The 22,145-nt window shown below is 37.9% G+C and overlaps 1 protein-coding gene across 26 annotated transcripts in view; it reads left to right on the top strand.

Moving 5' to 3' along the window:
* Positions 1–22,145, top strand: part of ICA1 (islet cell autoantigen 1) — a 148,930-nt gene that overhangs the window by 6,861 nt on the left and 119,924 nt on the right. For 12 of the 26 annotated variants that reach the window (XR_007460002.1, XR_007460003.1, XM_049641517.1 and 9 more), the window contains 2 exons: positions 14,571–14,605; positions 18,306–18,471. Coding sequence is in view for 24 of the 26 variants with exons in the window: in XM_049641517.1 (XP_049497474.1) it covers positions 14,571–14,605; positions 18,306–18,471 (201 nt within the window). In the remaining 2 variants the exon portion in view is untranslated. Of the gene's footprint in view, positions 1–1,086; positions 1,398–14,505; positions 14,606–18,305; positions 18,472–22,145 lie in introns of those variants that run through there. The other 14 variants (XM_049641532.1, XM_049641530.1, XM_049641531.1 and 11 more) reach the window with 7 other exon arrangements.

Raw genomic sequence — 22,145 nt, 5'->3', positions numbered from 1 at the left:
TAGGAGGTAGATTGGAGAGAACTTGGAGACTGGCTGCAAAAGATGAGAGAGAAGTCACATTTCCAGCTTAGACCATTTAGTGGGATTTGTGCCGGTAATTAACATAGGGACCACAGGCCAAAAGAACAATTTGGAGATGCACATGGAGAGAGATAAGTTCAATTGTAGATGTGCTGAATCTGAAATGCCTGTGGGACATCCAGGTGAAGATTCCAATACAGAGAAGGGAATTTAAACACCTCTCTAGAGTACCAGATCCATATTTCCATCTCCCTACTGCGACATCTGGAGAGGTGTTTAATTTTGATGTCATTGACATATACAGCTGTTGGTTGAAGCCACAGAAGTGGATTAAATCACCCAGAGAGGCAGGTAAAGTGCGAAAGAAGACAACCAAGGTTGGAACCTTCCAGATCACTGATCTATGATATGTGGATACAGAGAAAGAGGGGCTAACAAAGAAATTAGAAAAGATTCAAAAGTGCAGAGTGTTTGCTGAGAAATCAAGGAAGGAGAGCTTAGCTAAAGGTCAAGTGAGATGAGCATTTAAATTGGGTTCCTAGTGAAAAACTTTCTGTAGCATGATGGAGAAGGGAACCAGACTATGTGGGCTTAGAAGAACTCAGTGAAGAGAAGGAAGATATGGTAACTGGAGGAAGAGGTTGAAGAATATGAGCTAAGGGCAGAAAGGGAGGTTGATTAACTTGAAGGGAAGGGATAATAGATGGGCAGGTACAGCAAAGACGGCTAATTGTTGACTGTTGCTGGAGTGTCTCTGTATGGCCTCGTAGCATGGCATATCAGGGCTCCAAGAGGAATTCCTAGAGAGAGTACTCCAGCAAGCACTGTGAAAGCTGCAGAGTGAAGCTGTGTCATACACAATGTTCAGCTTCCACATTGCTTTCTGGAACACTCCAATCAACAATAGTAGCTAATTCTGTCTTCAGCTATCTGAGCAAGGTGAGAAAGGGCGGAGGGAGTGAGACCTGTTCCTTCCAGACAGAAAGAAGGAAACAGCAGTAGTTATAGTCATGATGCTGGATAGTTCCAAAGAAATGAGCAGTGGTGCAAGAAGAGTGGAGGCTATGAGAGGAGGTGCCTAGCACAATGCCAAGAGCTGTGATTCCCTACAGTGAATGAGGAGGGAGACTGGTCATCACTCTAGGGAGTTTTCTTCCACCTGCTGCTCCTTGAAGGCCAGGATTTGTATCTTTGTATCTAATGCTCCCTCCTCATTGTTGACATAGGCAGCACAGGCATCATTGTGAAGTAGGTAAACTTTGCATTGGTGCCACACCACTCCCTCCTTTCTGCTTCCTGCTTCTCTTTTTTCTGCACTCCTGACTTGGACCTGTGCCCCTTTGACTACTTCCTGGTTATTCCACCTACACTACCAGGTATATGTTCATGGCCCTGTCTTTTCTGATCCTCATCAAAAACAAAAAACAGTTTTGTGCCTTATTCACTCTGGGTGTTGCTGCTATTTAATCCTGTAAGTTTCCTCCCTAAGAAACTAGAGAGAATCTGGAAAAGAGATCTTTGACTAGTTCTCACCATCAGCTAGATGACCCAGTATAGGCAAGGGGGGCTCTGTTGGTTGTGACATGTGAAAATACAGAACTTCTTTTCTGTCTGCTTCTCTTTGCTCCTGACTTTTATTTTAAGGTCCCATTGCTTCTCCCCCCTCCCCTACCTGGGCTGCCTTCATCCCTTGCTCTGAAGCCAGCCCAAACCCAAACATGAGTTAGCAGCTGCAACCTTACTAAGACAAGTCCTTAAATACACGCCATTTCCAGAGAAAGGAGCTGTGGTAGTCTGTTTACAGGACCTGTGCATAGCATAGACATTTTTAAACTACTTGCTGGTGTGTGCGTATTTCGGTAATTTAAGACTAACAAAAAAGGTTTACTTTGTGGAATTTGGAAATTTTGTTCAGCCCTGAGCCTTAGTTCTTTCCCCCTGCGAAAACAGGAAATTATACTAAATGATCTATAAATTCTTCCTAGCTTTCAGTGATCCTGTGAAAACATAAGAAATTATTTGATCATCTCTATGCTGTACTTCACCTTATAAATTTAATGTTAAATAATGAGCTTTGTAAACATTTATGTCTCCCTAATTACTCCAGTTGCTGACATTATGCCTGTGTGTAATTTCGTAGAGTTGTGGTCACTACATTCACATACTTCCATCATGCCTGTAATATTATTAACCATTCATATATTTCTATATATTTGTATATGAATTATATATAATGTATTCCATTTGTAAATATGTATATACACTTTATATTTGTAGGTATATATTTATGTGGCATATGTATATATATACACGTAGAGAGAGAGACTATCTTTTCATTTTTGAATTTTTTTTGATGGTCTTATAGTAATTTATCTACTTTTTATTTCCATGAATCTGATTTGAAACTCTTAGTACATTTTATACATAGATTTGGACCTTTTTAAAGCAATTTATTATGAAAATGTGGATGCAGTCACTATGTAGGTCATTTAAAAAGACTGTATAAACGTGTGTCTGTATACACACATCTACAGTCTTTGTATATATACATATATATTTAAATATATGAAATTTTATTTTTGTAATGACATTTCTGACAATAATTATCAGAGCTTCTAGGGAGAAAGAACTATTTAAAGGTATTTGTATCTGTACAGAGTGTTGGTGACTTGAATTATGAAATTAATTTCTAACTCTTTGCTAATTTGCTCAATGTCTTAGACCAAGGATGTATGCGAAAATATAATAGCAGCCACATATGCAATTTAAAAAGTACTAGTTGACACGTTTAAAAAACTAAAAGGGAACAGGTGAAATTAGACAATATATTTTATTTTATTTATTTTTTGATTTTTTTAATATGAAATTTATTTTCAAATTGGTTTCCATGCAACACCCAGGGCTTATCCCAACAGGTGCCCTCCTCAATGCCCATCACCCACTTTCCCCTCCCTCCCACCCCCCCATCAACCCTCAGTTTATTCTCAGTTTTTAAGAGTCTCTTATGGTTTGGCTCTCTCCCTCTCTAACTTTTTTTTCCCTTCCCCTCCCCCATAGTCTTCTGTTAAGTTTCTCAGGATCCACATAAGAGTGAAAACATATGGTATCTGTCTTTCTCTGTATGACTTATTTCACTTAGCATGACACTCTCCAGTTCCATCCATGTTGCTACAAAAGGCCACATTTCATTCTTTCTCATTGCCAAGTAGTATTCCATTGTATATATAAACCACAACTTCTTTATCCATTCATCAGTTGATGGACATTTAGGCTCTTTCCATAATTTGGCTAAATATATTTTATTTAACCCAATATATTAAAAATATCATTTTAACATAAAATACAAAAATACACATATAACATATAAAATATAATTAAATATCAAATAGAATGTATAAGTAGGTATTTACATATAATGTTTTGATACAGCTTTTATCAAAAATATGAATATATACAAATGTGTTGATATAAAATATATATACTTTATATAAATATTAAATATAAATAAAATGTAGATTTATCAGTGAGCCATTTTACCATTTGGGGGGATATACTAAGTCTTCAAAATCCAGTGTAGACTAAAAGCATACCTATATTCAGACTAGCCATCTTTCAAGTGTCAATATCCATATGTGGCTAGCGGCTACTGTATTTGGACAACACAATGTTAAAAGATACACTTATTTCAGATAATTCTTCTATAAAATTTTTTTAAATTGTTAAGAGTTTTCCAATTGTAAAATGCAGTTTTAAACTACAATTTAAGGAAAACATGTATTACTATCATTTAATAATATTCTGTGCTGGCAGTTGAAGAGTATACAGTATTTCTTTGTAGAAGGTGATTGCGAACTTTATCTGACTCTGGTGTTCCTTCCTATTTCACCTTTTGAAGTTAAGGTTTTAGAGAAAAAACTGCCATAAGTACTAGAGATTAAAATCTGTATGCTAAATTTGAATTGACCTTTGAAAGTTATGTAAACCAACCTAAATAAAATCAAAGGTGAGTACAGTTTATAAGCAAGGGTTTTCAAAAATCTTTCCTTTAGCAAAGACAACCTAGTTTTTCTTTTCCTGTCTCTATTCTTTTAATCCATTTTATATTATTTGTTCTTGTGGATTTCTTTAAGGTTTGTTGTTTTCAAATGCCAGCTTCTTTGTTATTTCTGCCATGTTTTTTTTGTTGTAGCAGAAAATTCACCATTGATTGTCCTTTGCAAGCTGTTCTTTAAATAAGAGATGAGCAAAATCTAACTCATGCCCCTTCTGAGCTGTTTGAGGTTTTTTTTCTTATTTTTTTTTAATGTTTATTATTTTTGAGAGAGACAGAGACAGAGAGCAGGGAAGGGACAGAGAGAGACACACAGAATCCGAAGCAGGCTCCAGGCTCTGAGCTGTCAGTGCAGAGCCTGACACAAGGCTTGAACCCACGAACCCTGAGATCATGACCTGAGCTTAAGTTAGATGCTTAACTGACTGAATCACCCAGTCACCCCAATGAGCCATTTGAGTTTTGCGGTTTGTTTGTTTTGTGGGAACATAACATTTTAAACTAACATTAATGGTGAAGATGATGGTCTTTTAGAGAATATCTTGACTTGTTCTTTTTTTAGTTTCTTAGAATATGAAATGCTGTGTTGGATATTTTCCTTTGAGAAATATCTCTTGGGAAAGAGGGAGAAGCTGAGGAGAGCACCAGGTTGCTAATAAGAGATTAGTATTTCAATTCCAGCTTTCCTTCTTGAGAACTTCCCCATTTTTAGAACCTCAATTAGCTCATTTTTAAAAAGGAAGATGTGTTCATTATCTTGAAGCTTTCTCTTAGATATAAATGTCTTTAAACTTAATTAAAGTCAGCTTTATAGTTTTTGTGACTGAGGACATCCGACATGTCAGCTAGCCTGGTCTACTGCTCCACAGACAAGCAAAGTGAGGTAAGATAGGTGAAGTGACTTGAAGAAGGCACACATGTGCAGCATGATCATGGGTTTAGTGGCTTTTACTTTGTATTGGGAGACAAATATTTTGACATTAAAAAATTTACTTTAGGAATGTGGTTTTAATAGGTTTAGGGAAGCATTAAGCTTAACTAATGCCTGTATGTAGTATCTGAGCTATATCAATGTGGATTCAATGATCATTTAAAAACATCCTAAGACTCCAATTCACTAACAGAAAATGCAGATTTTAACAATGATTTGCACGTGTAGGGCTTAAATAAAAACTCACTCATCTTTTAGCTGCCTTGAAAAAGGTTAAGAATTCTATTTTCCTCTCATAAGGTTTGCTGACTCACAAAATTGAAGCATGATTGTGTTTTACTTTTACTTGCAAATTTGTGAAGTGTCAGAAATCACTTGCAGGAGACACAAAACTCAACTAAAAACAGAATCCCATTTAAAGTTACATAGAATGCTCAAGTAATCATAACTATCAAAATATGCACAGAAAAGCTATGTGATATCTGAGAGATAGGAAAAACACCTGTAAATGCTACTCAAAATCACATCACTTTATTAATATATATTTTTATTAAGTAAACTTTGCACCCAGCATGGGGCTCGAAATCATAACCCTCAGATCAAGAGTCACATGCTCTACCAACTGAGCCATCCAGGCCCCAAAATGATGTTACTTTAATTAATATTCAGCTTTTGAAAGGATGGAAGGCTACTTCAACTTCCCACCCTCTGTAGGAATCTTTCAACTATGTGTGAGTGTGATTGAATCAGTATGTGTTTTAAAAATAATATAGTTAATTACGTATGGAGGAATCATTTTTCTGTTTTTACTGAAACTGTTTTAGCATTTATACTTAAAACATACCCTTCCTTCTCTTTGTAGAAAATTATAAAAATCATTGACATAAAAAAAAGTGACCAGAAATAATCCTCCGGGGAAAAAAAAGGTGAAAAATGACTTGGAGCAACAGAAATGTACAAACATTAAGTTATTTTTTAACTCAGTCCCTAGAACCTCTGACAGATTTATATTGTTTTCATTAGGCAAGCCATCAGGAGCCCTCATTGAAGCCTTGGCTCTGAAGCTCCTTGGCTTTGTTTTCTCAGGCCCATTAGTCACCTCCCTGGATCACAGGTCCCCATCTTACTTCATTTAGTTTTTAATTCTTTGATTTTCCATTTGTTTTAATTTTTATTATTGAAATGTAATTGCTACATAGCGTTACTATTTTCAGGTGTGTAACACAGTGATTCGACAATTCTATATGGTGTGCAAGAAAGGGGCTTCATTTGATTGTTTCTCAACTCCCTCTAGGCTCTAAATTATATGACGTGCATTAATTCTGAGACTGCACCAGAGAAATAAACCAAAGACAAAGCAAGATATTGAAAACTGGTAATATTTCTAGATGAAAATAATCTCTGAAATAATGGGAAGATGGAATTGTCAGAAAATTACAGATTGTATAGTTGGAAGCTAAATTCAAGAGGCATTCCACAGGCTTCCAGCATTTGTTATGGATAGTAAGGATGACCTCTCAAGTGAAGGCAGGACATAGAAGGTGCTCACTCGATGTGAAGTAAACCACAGTGAGTGTCTACCCTCCAGTGGCTATAGAATATATCTAGATGCTGAAGGGACAGAAGGTGGCCTCAGAGATTGGTCCCTATGTCTCCTCAGCCATGTCTCATCTTTAAGTTTTAGGAATGCACAACTACTTATGGTTGCATGCACACACCACGCAGTTCTGCTGTGCAGGAATTTGGTCATTGTTTTCCCTCTGTCTGGAATAATTACCACCACCTACCCACCACCCACTCCTGCTGCCCCCACTCTTACCCTTCATCTGGCCAGCCTCTACTGATTGTTAGAAACTCAGCCCAGAGGCCACCTTAGAAGCCAGGTCTGGTTCCTCTTCCCTTTTTTTCACCTAACCCTGGACACTTCCTCTGTCATGACACTCATTCTACATCACAGTAACACCTGGCGTTCCCTGACTTCAGGTTCTCCTTTTTGGTTATACACAAATAGCCCCTAAAGTCTGTAGCATGTAGTGATGTGTTTTTACTGAGGTTTAATTTTAATGTTTATTTACTTTTGAGAGAGAGACAGAGCATAAGCAGGGAGAGGGACAGAAAGAGAGGGAGACACAGAATCTGAAACAGGCTCCAGGCTCCCAGCACAGAGCCTGACATGGGGCTCAGACTCACAAACTGTGAGATCATGACCTGAGCCGAAGTCAAGACACTTACCAACTGAGCCACTCAGGTACCCCGAACTGAAGATTTATTTTAAATAATTATTCTTTATTTCATCAAATATAAGAGACCATTGCTCATGAGACCTTTTACCATTTTATGTTCTGTGAAGAAAAAAAAAAGTGACTGGCAGACCGTTGACAAGGTATCAATTGTAGGACGTATCCTAGCTTCGGGAATGTTGGGATGTGAACAGATTTGCACTTGTTCAGTGATGTGTGGTGCCATGAAGCTGGTGTTTGGGAATGCGTGATTTTACTCTAGGATGCAAATGTACCACTTTGCACCCACATCACTTGAAAAGTGTGTTTCTTATGGGGGAAAAATGGCCCACTTCCCAAAGAAAGCGAAATGCTGGTGTGCACAGCAGTACTGAGGAGCTCTCAGTGATGATTTTTAGTTGGAAAATAGGAATTTTGAATAAGTTGGGAAAAGACAAATTTGGCAGTGACTCAGATCTACAATTCAAGAGAATCCACCATATGCTCAGTACAGATACAGGGAAAAGGGATTCTGGACTCAGTTTCAACTAGTGCTCCATCTAAAAGAAAAACTACTCACTGATGGAAGAGAAAAATCTGCTAAAGTTGGAAAGGTAATTTGAGACTTAAAACTGCACAAGATACACAACACACTTAGAAAATGTGATTCAAGAGAAAGCTTATTGTAATATTTTTCCAAAGTACTGATACAGTGAAATGTAACTACTATCTTACCTTTACTCTGTTAAGTGTTGGCTGAAGAGTTTTAAATTCTTTGCATAACTCAAATGTAATTGGAGGTGCCATCAGCTAACTCCATAAGCTCATAGAAAAGGATTCTGGGCCAGAACAAATGTTCACTGTGGCTGAAGCCAGCCTATGTGGAATGAAAATACTTCCCCATGTTAGATTTCCAAGGAGGAGGCTCTAGTAGAAGGGTTTAAGGCATCTGAGGACAAACCAACTCCTCTTTTTTGCAACAATGCATCAAACTTTGTTTAACACAGGCTTGCTTTAGCATTCTGAGAACCATGGAGTATTTGGAAAAAACTTTGTCTTAGGTATTGGCCATCTATTGTGTTCCAAATGGCTTTTCAATGGCTGTAGGAAATAAAACGCAAGTTGTAGCCTGTATGCATGGGTGACTAAAACTGAAGACACCACAGCAACATGTAAGAAAAGCATAGAGGAAAAATAAGCAGAATCATTGCCTAGAGCTCCGGTACAAACACCGAATGAAGTATCCCTCATCCCCGTTCCCCCAATTCTTCCCACAAGGCAGAATGGCCTCTCAGCCACATGGATGTGGCTGAGAACAGCTGTGGTCTTACTGCCTGGCATGAGGTAAACTACTTCAAGGTGCAGCCTGGTTAAGTCTAGGAGGGTTAGGTTGGCAGGCTTTGTGTCACCTGAGAAGGCACTGACCTCAGCAGCACTTCCGCCTTTGAACAGACATCTTTCCCCTTTAGTACAAAGAGGCCACTCCTCACTAACCCATCCCCATACCATCTGGGTTGTTACATCAAAATTAGGAACTTACTGTCTTTTTAAGTAAGCTGAACGGCCAATGGGGGGCTTGAACTCATAACCCCCAGATCAAGAATCACATGCTCTACCCACTTAGCCAGCCAGGAACCCCAGGAATTTGCCTTTTATTGATCTGTTAACTCTTGGGTCCTTACTTCTTTGAGAAAGTCTTAATTCTTATTGACTCATCTGCTTTGTCCTTCCTTGGGGATAGAGTTTAGTGAAACACAAACATTCATATGGTCATATCCTGTGAATTTAACAGTGTCTGTGCTTTTCTTTTTCTTTTCATGGCACTCGTGTCATGGAAAGTCGATAAACAGCTTGATGCTTCCTTTTCTTTGCTTATCTCCCAAAGCAGTATGGCCACAAGTAGAACTTTGGGAAATCTTCTCTGTGCCATTCATTTAAAAAAACATTTTTAAAAAATGTTTATTTTTTAGAGACAGAGCACGAGCAGGGGAGGGACAGAGAGAGAGGGAGACACAGAATCCAGAACAGGCTCCAGGCTCTGAGCACAGAACCCAATGTGGGGCTCAAACTCATAAACTGAACCATGAGATCATGACCTGAGCTGAAGTCGGACACTCAACTGACTGAGCCACCCAGGTGCCCTATTCTCTCTGCCATTCAAATGCTTGAGACATGATACCATTCATTATGGACTTCTTTCATAAGTGTCTCATGGCAGAAGTGGAGATACAGCCTCCTTTGCAGAATCATGAATTGTAGTATTAGCTAATTTTAGACTTTATAGTGTTTAATAGGGAAAACGATTTTTTAACAGCAGATTTTACAAATTTGGGGGTTCACAAAGATCTTTTTATATGTCCTTTGCAAATTTCAAGAGTCTCCTGGATCTGGACATTATGTTTATAAGTCTATCTTAATGGCTCAACCTACATTGTCCAGTACTGTACTAATAACCACATGTGGCCATTGAGCACTTAATATGGCAAGTCTCAATTGAGATGTACTGTAAGTGTAAAATACACACCAGATTTCAGATGGTACAAAAACACAGATGCAAAATATATCAGTAAATTACTTATTGATTATATGTTGAAATAATATTTTAGATATATTGAGTTGAATAAAATATATTATTTAAAACTTTTTTACTGTTTCTTTTTACTTTTTTTTAATTTTTAATGTTTATTTATATTTGAGAGACAGAGTATGAGCAGGGGAGGGGCAGAGAGAGACACACAGAATCTGAAGCAGGCTCCAAGCTCTGAGCTGTCAGCACAGAGCCCAACGTGGGGCTTGAACTCACAAACTGCGAGATCATGACCTGAGCTGAAGTCAGACGCTTAACCCACTGAGCCATCCAGGCACCCCTGTTTCTTTTTACTTTTTAACATGGCTATTCAATCATTTAAAATTACATATGTAGCTTATAGTGTATTTCTACTGGACAGAGCTGATCTAGACTGTAGGTTCCTTGAGGCTAGGACAGTGCCTGGTGCATATAATTAGATGTGTGGTGCATGTTAGATAAACCAAACTGTTGAACTGAAATGAAGGAATGGATGAGAATTATAATGATTTTTTAAAGTAGTGATTTTGACGCTGTGAATTTAGAAAGTGGTAGGGCAAGATGAGGTGAATTTTGTGCGGAAATCTTAAAATGTGTGTTAATTGTCCCTGGTGTATGGGGCTGGAGATGGGAGTCCTGACTACAGCTGCCTTCTCATGAGACATTTAGATATGCCCTGTAGAGTTGATCTGATTTTCCCACCCATGATTTCTTTGCTGTAATACTATATTATAATTCAGGTTAAGATCCATTTCCAGAAAGGGCTTTTCCTGTATGCCATTTAGCTGTGGTATTCAGACTTAATGTGCTTCATAATCACTTGCAAAGCCTGTTACAAATGCAGATTCCCAGACTGCCCAGAGATTTTGGATCATTAGGTAAAGGAATGAGGCCTAGGAATCTGCCTGTTAACACCCCAGAAGATTCCAGTGTACGTGGCCTATAAACAGTACCTTGAGGGACACTGGCATCATAATCCAGAAATAGCTTAAAAGTCCAAGTAGAAGGGGCAGTGTGCTCAGTGATTTTTTTTAAAGTTTTTATTTTTAAGTAATCTCCACACCTAACATGGAGTTCAAAGTTACAACAGGAGATCAAAAGTTGCGTGCTCCACCGACTGAGCCAGCCAGGCATCCCTTTTGCTCAGTGATTTTTATTATCTATTATTACATGACAAAGGAATTAAATTGTTAAATACTTTAATAATCGAAAATGAAAACGTTTTAGCAAAGGAAACAACAGTGAAAAGGCAACCTACCGAATAGGAGAAAGTATTTGCAAACTGTAAAGGGTTAATATTAAGAATATATAGGGGCGCCTGGGTGGCTCAGTCGGTTAAGCGTCCGACTTCGGCTCGGGTCATGATCTCGCGGTCCATGAGTTCGAGCCCCGCGTCGGGCTCTGTGCTGACAGCTCAGAGCCTGGAGCCTGTTTCAGATTCTGTGTCTCCCTCTCTCTCTGACCCTCCCCCGTTCATGCTCTGTCTCTCTCTGTCTCAAAAATAAATAAACGTTAAAAAAAAATTAAAAAAAAAAAAGAATATATAAAGGACTCCTACAATGCAATAACATAATTGTCCAATTGAAAAACTGGCAAAGGACTTGAATAGACATTTGTCTAAAGAAGATATGCAAATGGATAGTAAGCATTGAAAAGAGGCTCAACATCACTAGTGATCAGGGAAATGTAAATCAAAATCACAGTGAGATACCACCTCACATCCATTAGGGTGACTCCTACCACAAGAAAGAAAGAAAGAAAGAAAGAAAGAAAGAAAGAAAGAAAGAAAGAAAGGAAGGAAGGAAGGAAGGAAGAAAAAGAAAAAGGTAAACAACAGGTGTTGGGGAGGATATGGAGAAACTGAAAACCTTGGAGTACTGTTGGTAGGATTTTACAATGGTGCAGTCACTGTGGAAAAAAGTATGGAGGTTCCTCAAAAATCAAAAATAGAACTACAATATGAGGGGTGCCTGGGTGGATCAGTCAGTTAAGTGTCTGACTTCGCCTCAGGTCATGATCACGCGGTTTGTGAGTTGGAGCCCCACATCAGGCTCTCAGCTCTCAGCACAGAGCCCTGCATCAGGCTGTCTACTGTTGGCACAGAGCCTGCTCAGATCCTCTGTCCCCCTGTCTCTCTGCCCCTCCCCCTCTCTTGTGCATGTGTGCAAAAGCTTTCTGTCAAAAATAAAACATTAAAAAAAAAAAAAACTACCATACGATCTATCAGTCCCATTTCTGGATATGTATGTATAAAAAACCTGGATATTTGGACACCCTTGTTCATTGCAGTATTATTCATAGCCAAAATCTGAAAGCAACCTAAATGTCCATCAGTGGATGGATGGGTAAAGAAATAAGCTTTGTACATACAATGGAATATTATTCCACCTTTAAAAAGAAGGAAAACCTGTCATAGGTTACAACATGGATGAACCTTGACACCCTTATGCTAAGTAAAATAAACCAGTCACAAAAATGACATACTGCATGATTTCACTTATATGATGTGTCTAAGATAGTGAAACTCATAGAAACAGGAAGAATGGTGGTTGCCAGTGTTGGGGGGGCAGTGGAGGAAATGAGGAATGGTTCAATGGGTATAGAGTTTCAGTCATGCAAGATGAAAAAGTTCTGGAGATCTGTTATATAACAATATACATATAGTTAACAATACTGTAATGCACATTAAAAAATTGTTAAGAGGATAAATTTTGTTTTTTACCACAAAAATAATTAAGTGTTAATTAAAAATGAAAAAGTATCAACTGTCCTAATAGTTCATGGTGAAATTGGACTCAAGGAAAGACTATAATTTTGTTTCCTTGAACAGTACCTTTTCATGAGAAATTTTGTTGGAAGCTTGAAGCTAAATAAAGTAAATGCATACTTGCAGGGAAGCTGTGTGGGTGTTAAGACTAGAAGTGAGTGGCCTTTCCATGATTTACTGAGTAGAGAGCAAAGCTTACTCATCATGAATGTCATTCCCAAAGCATCTTGTCCAAAAACTTGGATGCCCTCCAGGAGGAAAAGACATGCTGATTATTGGATGCTGTCATTTCAGAGGCATCCAGATACTCCAGCAAAATATCTTCCTTCCTCTCTCCTGTCCCTACACCTGAGGCCTGGAATTTTAACACTTTCATTTTGGTTTCCTTAAAACATTAAAAAAAATTAATCATTGAGGGGCATTGATTGCCAGGACCCTTTCTGATGCAGAGGGAGAACAGGTGGGTTGATTTTGTGGAGTAGCCAGAAGCACTCCTGTGCTGAGCATTCACTCTGGCAGCCAGCATTCTGTGTCTGGACAGAGGCCATTCCTTTAGGTAACAATCTCTCCAGTCTTTCCAGAAACTGGTAGGCAAATGTGGTTGGGTTGGGTTGGTTTGCTCTGCCCCTGAGGATGGCCATTTTCCTGAGTAGGGCAAAGAAAGTGGGGGACAAAAACTAGAGTTACTTCCATATTTACTAATGAGATGAAAATACAATGTTAGGACAGTAAGAACTAAAATAGTCACATTTTCCTCCTTTCTACCCTTTCTTGGTATCTAATGTTAGCCTTTTGTGGGTTTGTGTGTGTGTGTGTGTGTGTGTGTGTTGTTGTTGTTGTTGTTGTTGTTGTTTTGTTTTCAATGTGTTGGCTCATTTTTTGGAAACATTGATTATGAAATATTTTGTTTTCTTTCCTGGCTACCTAAGGACTCTATTTCAAATGAAAATTAAAAATAAAAAATTGAGAGCTATTTCCCAGGGCATGGGAGAGAGATCAGGCAAAGAATTACCTGTGGCTAGGCCAATACCCTCATACACTGGAGAGGTTGTGATTAATTCCCCAATTTCCTTCATCTTCCCTGTGATGGGGAACCCTGGCAAGTTCAGGACCCTATGCCAGATCCCACATACCAAGGGCTACTTAGGCTAAGGGTCAGTCCCTGGGAGGGGACAGAGTCAGGCAGCAGCATAGCCAAAGGCCAACCACAAGATCAAGTCTTAAGCACCAAGGACCTACTTTTCTTCTTTCCTGTGACCCAGAACAGATTAAGAAGCACCAGGGAGTCTGGACCCTCACAACTCTCCCCACCAAACTCTACAGTTAACACATGATCCTTTGTATTTTCTGCCTTCCAATTCTCTTGGGTAGATGGGTGGGTGGGTGGGGTTTCCTGGTTTGGGGTTTCTCGTGCTAATCTTCTCTTTATTGTCCCAATTTTGGTGTATATGCTGCCAAAGTGAGCACATTTATGAAATATTTCTAATCTGTAAAGAGACACATAGATGCAATCTACTCACCATCAGTCTTAACAAAGAGAACACTATGAGTACAGTTGAAGTTCCTATGTACCCCTCTTGAATAATATCCCCCACCCACTTCTGCAGTGCTAAATGCCATCTGGAATTTAGTGTTTATCATTAGCCATTTTTTGTACCTTTACTATATAATATTTGTATACTTCAGTTATTTTGTATTTTGTGGTCTCATATTTTATATAGTCGTTTGCAACCTGCTTTTCTCATGCAATCTGCCTGTTTGCTTCCTATACTTCATCTGGGATATTTCTTCCAGCGGTAAACTATTCTCAACACCAGTGTACAATGTTACTGAGTAATAGTGTTTGGCCCCTAAAATACAATTATAAATGGTTTAGGATTGGAAGATTTTATGTGTGTCAGATTAACATATAATTATAGTGTTAACTGTTAAACATTTGTTTTATTTCAGGTTATAATATAACTTATCCTCTCATGCTTTTTCCCTGCCCCTTCTCCCCAAATCATCAACAGTAGAAAAAAGAAGAAGAAAACATGTCAGGACACAAATGGTAAGTAATTTGTTGTCTTTTCTGAATTGGGAGAGACTAATGAAAGAAGAAAGCACATTGTATATGCTCAGTAAATCTGTGTTGCATAGAAAAATCATGATTTAGGGGCGCCTGGGTGGCTCAGTTGGTTGAGCATCTGACTCTTGATTTGGGCTCAGGTCAGGATTCCACGGTTGTGGGATCAAGCCCTAAATCAGGCTCCACACTGAGCATGGAGCCTACTTAAGATTCTCTCTCTCTCCCTCTGCCCTTCTCCCCTGCTCACTCTCTCTCAAAGAACAAAAACTAAAAAAATATAAGTAAATAGGTAGATAGAAAGGAATCTGTATAAAAAGAAAAAGAAAAAGAAAGAAAAAGAAAAAGAAAAATCAAGAATCACATTAGCAGTAAATAATGTTAGCCGCTATCCAATATGGAGTTTAGTCAAGTTTCAATATCTTTTCTAAATAAATATGGAAACCAAATAACTAAAAATATTATAAGTTCTTATGTAATGTATATTCTCTTAAGAAATTAATTTACATATAACTTTTCTTTTGAGAATCTAATGGCTTTTCTTACTACCAGTTTTTCAAATGTAATAAGTTGATACTTTTTTTAGCACTATTTTATTTATAGGTTATTAGCGTTATCAGGAAACTTGATATAGGGCAGCTATAAAATAATGAGTGAACACGAACCCAGACTCATTAATTTATAGTCATGACTTCAACCTTCATGAACACTTAGGAGGTAAATATGGTTAGAAAATGATGATGCTGAGTCAAATGTGGTAATCATGGCAATGTTAGCACTGTCATTTACATGCCTATAACACATCTCAGCAGCATATTAAACGTCTTAGAAATTCCAGATCTGCTACAAGCAGTGTTTCTGAACCATTTTGAACTCATGACTGACCAGGCAGGTAGATCTTTGTCATGTTTCATCTCTTGAATTTGTAGCATGAAAAATTGTGATGTGTATTTTCATGTTTCAAATGTACAATTAATTATAAATATACTTTTAATTTTTTAATTTTATTATTATTTTTTAGGAATATACTTTTTAATCCTTCCTGTCTCAGTAAAGAAGTAATCAGGCCCAAGGCCTCTGTAGTATCAAATGTCAAACCTTAAAAGAATTTTTGCATGTCTTAAAATGTAACAAGTTTTAAAGGATAATTCATAAATGGCTAAGGGATTTAGTTTCCCTGAGTATCACCATTTGCCAGCTTTGTAACCAAGAGTTGTCAGACTGTTTTCTTAATTGTTCCATCTTGCTTCGTTAAGACAAAGGGGTGGCTCCATCCTGTGACCCTCATACTGGCTGTCATATCCTGGCAGCAGACTAGGGAAGTAGGTAGTCATGCACCTGAGAGAGACAGGAGAGCCCTAAGAAGTGGGCACTTCCCCAAAGTCTTTTTCCCTCTAACTCTGCCACTTCATTGCTTGCTGCTGAAGTGGCTGCAGAAAACATTGAAATGAGCCCTGGCCTGGATTTTAATCCTGTGTGACTTTGGGCAGAATTCGTAAGCTTTTGAAACCTAAGATACCTCATTTGTTAAATGACAGAGGTGAGGGGTGTTCATTAGATCTCTGAAGTCCCTTTGTCTTTGTCTTTTTTTCAAAATGGAAATTTTTTTAATCCATGACCTTTCACAATAAATAAATAAGTACATAAGTAAGTAAGTAAGTAAAAGGTACAATACAAAGAAGTCCACCCTATTCCCCACTCCTAAAAATTCTGTTTCCCCAAATAGTTTTGGAGGGTATATTCTTCCAGTCTTTTAATGTTTTTTTTTTTTTTTTTTAATGTTTAGTTTTGAGAGCGAGAAAGAGACAGAGTGCGAGCCAGGGAGGGGCAGAGAGAGAGGTAGACACCGAATCTGAAGCAGGCTCCAGGCTGTGAGCTGTCAGCACAGAGCCTGACACGGGGCTCGAAGTCACAGACTGTGAGATCATTACCTGAACGAAAGTCAGATGCTTAACTGACTGAGCCACCCGGTACCCCCTTCCAATCTTTTAAAGCACATATTTATAGAGATAGATTTTCTCTTTTAGATAAAAGTTATATACTTTTCCACTTGTTTTCTCTGATGTGAGCTCATAGTAAAACAATTTTTAATTCAAGTATAGTTGATACACAGTGTTAATTAGTTTCAGGTGTAGAGCATAGTGGTTCAACAAGTCTATACATATAAAAAGAAACTTTTAAATAAGGCAGAAACCATGAAGGTCCCCCAAATCCTACTCCTCTAATGATAACCTTTGTAAAGAAGTTATCTGAAACCCCTTTTGACTTTTTAAGAATAAATTTGTGTGTGGAAAATTGTAAATGCCATCTGGAAGGAGAGTAGAAATCACCAAGTTTCAAGGTATAGGTATTTTTATGTAGTAATGTAAAGCAACTTATGCTTTAGGACTCAGGTCTGGCACCTTTGGAGTAGTGATAGCATGCAGTGGAAAAAGGTACATGTCTGCAGAGAGGAGAAACAAGGGATCCTGTGTGGACCTGTGCACTAGGAACTCTAGACAGGAGGAGGGTGTAGACAACATGGGGAGATATAGAACACTATGGCAACATTTCTGTCAATATTTGAGGTGCTCTGGTCTTTTACAGAATTTGATTTCATCTCAATTCTTTTTCTAATTTCTTTTTTACATATACTGTGTCCTTCCTGAAAGAATGTTTTTTTTTTCCTATCTGTATTTTAAACATTTATGTTTAAGAATTTAAAGTTTTAATATCAGGGGCACCTGGTTGGCTCAGTCAGTTAAGCATCCCACTTCGGCTCAGGTCATGATCTCACGGCTCATGAGTTTGAGCCCCACGTTGGGCTTTGTGCTCACAGCTCAGAGCCTGATTCAGATTCTGTGTCTCTTTCACTCTCTCTGCCCCTTCTCTGCTCTCTTTCTCTCTCTCTTTCTCTCTCTGTCTTTCTCAAAGATAAGTAAACATTTAAAAAAATTTAAATTTTTAGTATCAGAAATCGGTAAAGATTTTTTTAATTGTTTTTTATTTTTTTAATTTCATTTCACTGTGGTTAAGACTACTTAACATGAGATGTGCCCTTTTAACAACTTTTTAAGTGTACAATACAGTTAAGTATAGGTACAGTATTGTAGAGCAAGACATCTAGAATTTACTCATCTTGCATAATTGAAACCTTGCACCCCTTCAGTAATTGTTTCCTATTTCCCTCTCACCCCATCCAGCCTCTTGGTAACCACCGTTTTCCTTTCTGATTCTATGAGTTTGACTGTTTTAGGTACCTCTAGGACACATTTTAAATGTGCTATTTTTCAACCCCTTATCTCTACTTTTCTGCCATCACTTCACTGTCAGCTCTAATGCTAGAGTGGAGAGAACATTGGTGTCTGGCCTTATCTCTATAACTCCCTGGGCTGCTTGAACCAGGCACCCTGCCTAGTTTGGCCTCACTTTCTCCACTTGGAAAAGGAGTATGTCCAACCTGCTGGTAGCTAAACTCTTCAAGGTTTAGCTTCTCAATTTCCTGCAAAAGCCACTTGATTTCCTCACTAACTTTTAAGGTTTCACAGTAAGAGTTGGTTGACTTTTTTGGTGTAATAACCACATAAGAAAGTATCTATATGTTTGTTAATGTTATTATATAATGGTTAGATAGATTTGTTCACACTAAAATAGCTTAATATTTATGAAAGTCGTGAATAAGATACCTCTTTAAATGTTTTTTTAGCAGTTATCCCTGGGACTTACAGGATCGATATACTCAAGATAAGTCTGTAGTAAATAAGATGCAGCAGAAGTATTGGGAAACGAAGCAAGCCTTTATTAAAGCCACAGGGAAGAAAGAAGATGAGCATGTTGTTGCCTCTGATGCAGACCTGGATGCCAAGCTAGAGGTGAGCTGGTCGCCTGGGCAAGCCTAGGTGAGCTTTGTATCTGAAAACATATTGCAAACTAGTTCTTGAGGAAAATCTAGGATGAGGTAAATTCAATTCCAGAATATATATATAGTTTTTTATTTGAGAGAAAGAGAAAGAATCTTAAGTAGGCTGTAGGCTCCACACTCAGCATGGAGCCCAATGTAGGACTCGATCCCACGACCCTGGAATCGTGACCTGAGCTAAAATCAAGAATCGGGTGCTCACCCAACTGAGCCACCCAGGTGCCCTAATCCCAGCATATTTTTTAAAAACCTACAAATTCTTGTGTAACCACTAGTATGCTTCAGTTAATTTGTTTTTCAAGTTTGTGGCTGGATTGCATGGCAAGTGGTAAATTCTCAATAAATGCTTGTTGAAAAAAGTTAATGGAATCAGAAACCCACTGCACATGGTATTACACTAGGGTCAGGCAAATACTTACATTCTAAAAAAGGGAAAAGATGATAGCACAAGATCCTAGTAGAGTCCAATAAAATTCTTGAATGAATTAACTAAGCAGATATTTAGTTAGATTAGTTAAAAATACAGTAAGTTGAATTCCTATCTGGTTGATTCCCAAATACTAATATAACTAGTAGAAGGCCCACTAACTCCCTGTCTTGCTAGACATTCTGCCAATGGTTTAGATTAAAATTTAAAAAGCATACTTATCACTTCTGTGAGGAACATTACATGACCTGATAAGAATTCAAAATGATCTCTAAATTTAACATCAAAGCTAGGGAGTGCCTGGAGTCTCAATTCGTTGAACATCCAACTCTTGATTTCTGCTCGGGTCATGATCCCAGGGTCATGGGATCGACCCCTGCTTTGGGCTCCACACACAGTGGGAGCTTAAGCTCTGCTTGAGATCCTCTTTCTCCCTCTCTCCTCCTTTCCCTTTGCCCCTCTCCCCCACCCCCTCTCTCAACAAACAAACAAACAAACAAGCATATAAGCTAAAATTAATGAACTGCGCATTTAACAGGACTAGAGTAAAAAGCCCAGGATTTCAAAAGGTTATACTGGAACAGAGAGGCTTAAGGGGACCTATATTAGTTCTTGATTGTATAGAAAGGTCTGTCATGTGGGAGAAGGATAATTCATTCTGTGCCTCTGAGGGGAGAACCAGACCCAGGGACCCTGTTCATAGTATGTATCTTTCATGAAAATATCCCAAATGTTTATGCATTTGTCTGTCTTACTTCCACTAACAGATCAAATTCCATGTCAGCCTTATTCACCATAGTATCCTCAGCCAGACACACTATACACATTCAGTAAATACTAACTGAATCAGTGTGCGTGTTAATACAATAAATATCAGTTCCCAGCCCTTTCCCCTGTCTGTGGAATTGTTCAAATTGAAGCTAGGTTTGATGGGAATGTTCTAATGGAGATTGCTAACAGTGGAGAAAAGTGGAACCAGGAGGCATCTGTTCTGATTTTAGTATTCTGCATATAATTGAAATGATTATAAATTGCATATGCTTTTCACGTCTTGTACCTTTATTTTTTTTTTCTTTTTAACAACCCAGTAAGTACAAGTATTATTCAAAAAGGAATTCAATATGTAATTATTAGTTCATTAAACGCAATATGGTAATTTTATTTTTATGCTTATTCGCCCCTGGCAGCATTTTTGCTGAACCAACTGTACTTTAATCAAAATAGCTGCTGTCCGAGGCACATAACATCCACAGTACTTAGCTGAGACTAATAATGTTACACAATAGAGGTGTTTGTTGCAAAAATGTTCAAACTAGTATTGATGTTTGTAGAGAGCATGGATTCCATCAATAAAACATATGTAAATGATGTGGAAACCATTTTGATGTGTTCTTACCCTAAGTTATCCACAGAATGCTAGTTTATGAAACAAGAACTTTTATTCTGCCAGCATAAGAAAAGTTTATTGCCAAGTTATAATAATGGTCAGATTCTACTATAATCTGTTGGGAAGTTAATATAGATAGAAATGTTGCACTAAGTTTAAATATGTGTCAAGAATTAGTTGTTAATAAAATATTTTCTCAAAAACAGCTCTTAAGAATGGACAAAAGTAACCTGTGATGGCAGGTCTTTTAGTGAGTGCCACAACATAGTAGATGGTCTTTGGTTTCTTAGTTTGGATGTGGTGAGAAGAGTGTAGGCAGTTGTAGGCCTGCAGAACTGGACATTCTAGAGGTGCGCATTTTATTGGACTTATTTTTTTTAAGTTTATTTATTTTGGAAGAAGTGAGCAAGCGAGGGCATGAGTGGGGAAGGGGCAGAGAGACAGGGAGAAAGAGAACTCCAAGCAGGCTCCGTGCTGTCAGCACAGAGCCTGACGTGGGGCCCCATCTCATGAACCGTGAGGTCTGTGACCTGAGCCAAAATCGAGTCAAACACTCAACTGACTGAGCCATCCAGGTGCCCCAGTTGCATTTAATTTACACCTCAGTTTTTTAAAAAAATGAACAGTGACATCAGAACATACTTTTTGAACTTCTTGCTCCTATATTCAGGAATTACTTATGTGTTGGTGGTTTGTGACCCAGAATCCTGATATTGAGCATTTGTTAAAGAAGAGATTCAGACTGCTGATTCTCTGTTTTCTTTTATGGTAAAGGATTTTCTTTTCCCTCTCGCTGTTTTCTAAATAGAGGATACAGTGTAATGAAATAAGATATAGCAAAATTTATATTCTTCATGACCAGGTTTTATCATATTAAGCATTTCAGGAATGGTTTTTAATCTTTTAAGTATATATACATGCATCTCTTTTTATTAGATAATTGGTCATGTTTATTATGACACACATCCTCTGTTTTAACTCAAACAGTGAAGTACTTCATAATACCAACACATAACTATTACATCACCATGGCCAATAAGATCAAAGAGAGGGGGAAAAGTTTTGCTCTGGCTCATTTAGGTGGCTCTTCAGAGACAGAATATTTGCTAGGTTTTCCAACTGATACCAGCCCTGGTCTCTGAGTTGGTAGACAGAGGGTAGAGACAGTTTGAAGTATCTGTTTGATTTTCTCTTGAGCTTGTTTGGGTTTCTGAAGCAAAGACCAGGACCCCTGTTAGTTAAAATCTAGTTAGATTCTTCTCAATATCACCCACCTGCTTTTCCATTAATTTCCTCTGATATGGCCTTGGCATTACATTAGATTTCAAATTATCTGTATATCTTATGAAATCATTGGGAAAATGAATGATCAGGGCTACTAGCTAAACTCCGTTTTACCAGATGTCTTCTAAATTAAATATTCAGCTGGTTGATTTTTGTTGGCTTTTTATAGAGTTGTTTAAGCATACCATAAAATGCATTAGGATCACAAAATAAGCTAATGTTGTGTTTTAAATATGATGCTTAATTGAGGGATCCACATTTGAAAAAAAGACATCAAGTGGGAGAAGAAATAAATTAACTTATGAATGAATATCGGGTCTCTGGTTTACCGAGTCCTCTAATTGGTGCCTTCGTTTAGGATTTCTGTTTTTCAGCTATTATTTCAGTAGTCTGGAGGAAATTATTGTTCTGGAGATCTTAATTAAGATCACAAAGTTGATGGATTCCAATAAATATAGAATAATGTGAGCATATTTTTAAAGACTCTGGTCTTTAAGTTCCTGCATAGTATACCACATAACACCAAGCA

This window comes from Panthera uncia, chromosome A2 (assembly GCF_023721935.1).
Source record: "Panthera uncia isolate 11264 chromosome A2, Puncia_PCG_1.0, whole genome shotgun sequence".
Taxonomy (NCBI): Eukaryota; Metazoa; Chordata; class Mammalia; order Carnivora; family Felidae; genus Panthera; species Panthera uncia.
This window is presented reverse-complemented; position numbering and strand designations above follow the sequence as displayed.